The sequence below is a fragment of the Carlito syrichta genome, unplaced genomic scaffold (assembly GCF_000164805.1).
Source record: "Carlito syrichta isolate Samal-C Ts95f unplaced genomic scaffold, Tarsius_syrichta-2.0.1 Scaffold309465, whole genome shotgun sequence".
Classification (NCBI taxonomy): domain Eukaryota; kingdom Metazoa; phylum Chordata; class Mammalia; order Primates; family Tarsiidae; genus Carlito; species Carlito syrichta.
The window spans coordinates 318,304-323,044 of NW_007253561.1; the positions used below are offsets into that span (position 1 = coordinate 318,304).

Genomic DNA, 4,741 nt, shown 5'->3' on the forward strand with positions numbered 1-4,741 from the left:
GAAGCTGAGGTGAGTGGATCGCCTGAGCCCGCGGGTTCGAGACCCGCCTGGGCAGCGAGACCTCATCTCTACAATAAATCAAAAAATCAGCTGGGCGTGGTAGCGCATGCCTGTAATTCCGGCTACTTGGAAGGCTGAGGCGGAGGGATTGTCGGAACCCAGGAGGCGAGGCTGCAGTGGCCGGAAGTGGCCACTGCACTCCAGTCTGGGTGACCAAGTGAGACTCCAACTCAAAAACAAACAAACAAAAAAAACCAACATATATTCGTATAACAAAGCCCTTGTTTTTCTCATTGCTGTGAATACTCTCACAGTCTAGTAAGAATCAGAATTTGGGAAACTGATTATAGACAGCACCACGTTGGCTATCCAAGTGATTCTATTGTGGTATTTAAGTTTTCTACCTCCTGTATTCTGTGGGCTATTACCTGCTGTATCTTTTCAAAAAGGTCAAGTTTGAAAATAATTTGTCATTTGTTGGCCAATGTTACAACAAAATGGCAGTTATCTTCACTCTGTGAAACCTTCCCTGATTTCCCTTGATAATGTAACTTCTTGTACATAGTCTTTATATACTATTTACATCACTGTCATTACTATTTGATTACAGGTATGTCTTTTTCAGTGGGCTAGAGACCTTCATGAACAGAAACATGATTTTCTTATCTTTGCTTTCAGGCCAATATATGAAACTATCATGCCACATAATGACTTATTAAAATATGAAAAAGTAAAAGAACTGCTTTACTGCCAAAGCTACAGAATAAAATCTATAATTAACACCACCATTTAAACATTTTATACATATATTCATGGCCTTATATGCACAGACTTAGCTTACCTGGCCACTTTTCTGGACCACCCCAACTGATTTGCACGAACTGCAACTTCTTGGTTAAGGTGACTGGCAATGTTTTTTATTTCTGGTTGTAAATTTTCCACCTAGCTAAAGAAAAAGTGGAATCTGTTATGAGCACATAAAGGATCTTTATTCACAAGCACTTATAATTTTATTCTCTATTCCTTCAGCTCATTCAAAAATATGGTTGACTGGCCATTATTTTGTTAAGTACTGGCCAGGCCATGTGTTCACTGAACTATGGCCAGGCCATGTTTTTCTAGCTTTGGCCCCCTTCCCTGTCCTGGGGAGGTGACTCTTTTCTCTCCCTTTCCCTAATTTACTTTATTAATAAACTACATTTTCCAATCTAACTTCTGTGCAATTCTTTACATTTTTTTTTTTGAGTTGGAGTCTCACTCCAGCCCAGGCTAGAGTGCAGTGGCATACTCAAGGCCACTGCAGCCTGGACCAGCTGAGCTCAGATCCTTCTGCCTCAACTTTCCAAGTAGCTGGAACTACAGGTGTGTGCCACCATGTCTGGCTAATTTCTGATTTATTGTAGAGACGAGGTCTTACCAAATCGCCCAGGATGGTCTCGAACCCCTGGACTCAGGTAATCCTTTCGCCTTGGCCTCCCAAAGTGCTGGGATTACAGGCTCGAGACACTGCTCCCGGTTTTTTGCATCTTCTGCACGGCACTGGATCACAGACATTCCTGATCTGGTCTGATCTAACATTCTGGAGGCCCTACTCGGATTATAACCTAACAATAACTCACTTTGAGTGTTTGTTAGGCAGGCCTATACACTTAAAGTGGTTACAGTTCAATAGATGTGTTTATTTCTATAGTCTAATAATCATGGTCACTGAAAGATATGCTCTGCTATAGACTACATATTGACAGAGAAAGCTGACAAATAAGGCTTGGTTTATACACAGTATGGGCTTTCAAAAAGAATCAGAGCACAATTCCTGATTTCAGAACTGTCAAAAACTCCTGAAGGCAAAAAGGGACATTAGGCTTTGAGAAATCAGAAAATGCCAAAATAAAACATAAATAAGATCATATAAAAAATGTGGTTAACTGATCCATGTCAAGAAACCTTAAGTCTACAGGCTGGGTGCAGTAGCTCACACCTGTAACTCAGCACTCTGGGAGGCTGTCAGGGCAGATCGCTTGAAGCCAGAAGTTCAAGACCAGCCTGAGCAACATAGAGTTCGTCTCAACAAAAAATTCAAAAACGTAGCCAGGCATGGTGACATACATTTGTACTGCTCTGTAGGCTGAGACGGATGGATTACCTGAGCCTAGGAGGTGGAGGCTGCATTAGCCATGATGGTACTACCACTGAACTCCAAGCTGGGCGACAGAGTGACCCTAATGCAAAAAAAAAAAAAATTAGGTCTAAGCTTAAGATATTAATTTGCGCCAGGAGTGGTGGCTCATGCCTGTCATCCCAGCACTCTGGATGGAGGAGGCAAAAGGACTGCCTGAGCCCAGGGGTTCAAGACCAGCCTAGGCAACTTGGTGAGACTTTGTCACTACAGTAAATAAAAAAAAAACTAGCCGGGCATGGTGGCATGTGCCTGTAGTTCCAACTACTTGGCAGGTTGAGGCAGAAGGGTCACCTGAGCCTACCAGGTTGAGGCTGGGGTGGCTGTAAGTGTGCCACTGCACTCCAGCCTGCGAAACAGAGTGAGACTCTGACTCAAAAACAAACTAAAAGATATTAATTTGCTTAAAATGTCCTCAGTTTCAACCAAATTCAAAATGTACACTTAACTGTGTGATCGTGGGCAAGTAACTTAACTTCTAAAGTTCTGTTCCCTCACATATAGAATGTATTACAGCATCTACTTCCTAGGGTTACAAGAACTAATGAGAACTGTACTCTGGACTTTACCTTCTATCCCTAGATTTTCCCAGTAATGTAAATGGAGAATGCAGTGGTCTATTAGGAAGTCTTTAATATGCTCTGTGATAGCCACAAAGTCAAAAATAAAAATCGCTTGTATTCCTACCCTGTGTTCTTTCTGAAAAGTAGACGATCTCCTTCATACTGCTGCTAATTCTCTACCTGTTTTGCTTGTTTTTTTCCCAATGATCATAACTAAAAACATATGAAAGCCACTATTTTTGAAATCTCACATTTGAATAATCCCTCAGTGTTTTCTTTTTTTTTTTTTTTTTTGAGTTGGAGTCTCACTGTCACCCAGACTAGAGTGCAGTGGCCGCTCTGGGCCACCACAGCCTCGACCTGCTGGGTTCTGGCAATCCTTCCGCCTCAGCCTTCCAAGTAGCTGGAACTACAGGCGCACGCTACCACGCCCGGCTAATTTTTTTGATTTATTGTAGAGTTGAGGTCTCGCCTGCCCAGGCGGGTCTCGAACCTGTGGGCTCAGGCAATCCACTCACTTCAGCCCCCCAAAGGCGCGGGATTACAGGCTGAGCCACCGAGCCCGGTCCCTCAATGTTTTCAAAGGCCTTCAACTAATATTATCTGACTTGATTTCATAACACCGCGAAGTAAGAAAGGACGGTATGTATGGCTCTCCTGACTCCAGAGAACAGAGAACGAAGCACTGAAAGGTCCGGTGATAACAACTAACCAGACAGGTTTGTAAGTGGTAGGGCCTGGATAAGAAATCTAGTTTGCTCACTCTTAAGCAGACCCTGATATTTACCATAATACCATAAGAAGGGAATTGGCAGTAGCCGGAAAATGCCAGAGGGAGGGGGGTACACATCGATAAGGGTACATGATTTGGCCAGTCGCGGTGGTTCACGCTTGTACTCCCAGCATTTTGGGAGGCCGAGATGAGAGGATTGTCTGAGCTCACGGGTTCAAGACCAGTCTGGGTAGTTTGGCAGACCTCATTTCTACAACAAATCCAAAAATCAGCCAGGCGTGGTGGTGCATGCCTGTAGTTCCAGCTACTTGGAAGGCTGAGGCAGAAGGATCACCTGAGCCCATCAGGTCGAGGCTGCGATGGCCATGAGCATGCCCAGGCAACAAAGTGAGACTCCAACTCAGAAAAAAAAAAAGAAGAAGAAATTCAGCTCACAAACTGCTAGCTCAGTAGCTTCTGCCTAATGGAAAGATTCCGTGGGTGGGACGAAAGATGCTGCAGACACACTGGCTGTCAAAACTCTAAGGTGGGTAATTCTACAGGCTTCTCTACACACCGTCTACTGCTACTGACTCCTAAGCCACGATTCTCTGAGAGGAAGTTTAATGACCACTTGTGCTCACTGCAAAAGCAATGATTAGGGACCTGTGTCATTCTTACTTAACGCATCCACTGCTACCTTCTTTTGGGGGGGTGTCGGGGTCTCAGTCTGTCACCGAGACTGGAGTGCAGTGACATACTCACAGCCACCGCAGCCTCATCTTCTAAGCTCAGGCGACTCTTCCGCCTCAGCCTTCCAAGTAGCTGGAGTTACAGGCGCGCGCCACCACGCCCGGCTAATTTCTTGATTTACTGTAGAGACGAGGTCTCGCCAAGGTGCCTAGGCTGGTCTCGAACCCCTGGACTCAGGCGATCCTCTCCCCTCCGCCTCCCAAAGTACTGGGATGAGGGGCGTGAGCCCCCCCTTCCCCTCCCACGCCCGGCCAGGTGTTTTAACTACACAGTGGTCGTGCCGACGGACACCAAGCACTCCAGCAGGCAGCAGCGTGGGACGACACGCCGGGTTAACGCCGATCGCACCACCGCGAGAGCAGACGCGCAAGGAACCTGCACTGCGGGGCGCCCCTCACCTTGGCCAGGATGCAGTGCTGGTAGGCGGCCAAAGGCAGCGTGACGGCGCCGCGCAAGGCCACGGTCGTGAGCAGGATGCTGCCCCACCAGGGCAGGCCCGAGGCGGAGTGCGCGCCAAGCAGCACCTCCTCCGCGCCC

The 4,741-nt window shown here is 46.5% G+C and overlaps 1 protein-coding gene across 1 annotated transcript in view; it reads right to left on the minus strand.

Moving 5' to 3' along the window:
• LOC103269710 (mitochondrial inner membrane protein COX18) overlaps positions 1-4,741 on the minus strand; it is a 15,125-nt gene that overhangs the window by 9,604 nt on the left and 780 nt on the right. The window contains exons 3-4 of the mRNA XM_021717197.1: positions 4,603-4,739; positions 842-942 (exon numbers count right to left, since the gene is read on the minus strand). Coding sequence (XP_021572872.1) covers positions 842-942; positions 4,603-4,739 — 238 coding nt within the window. The remainder of the gene's footprint in view (positions 1-841; positions 943-4,602; positions 4,740-4,741) is intronic.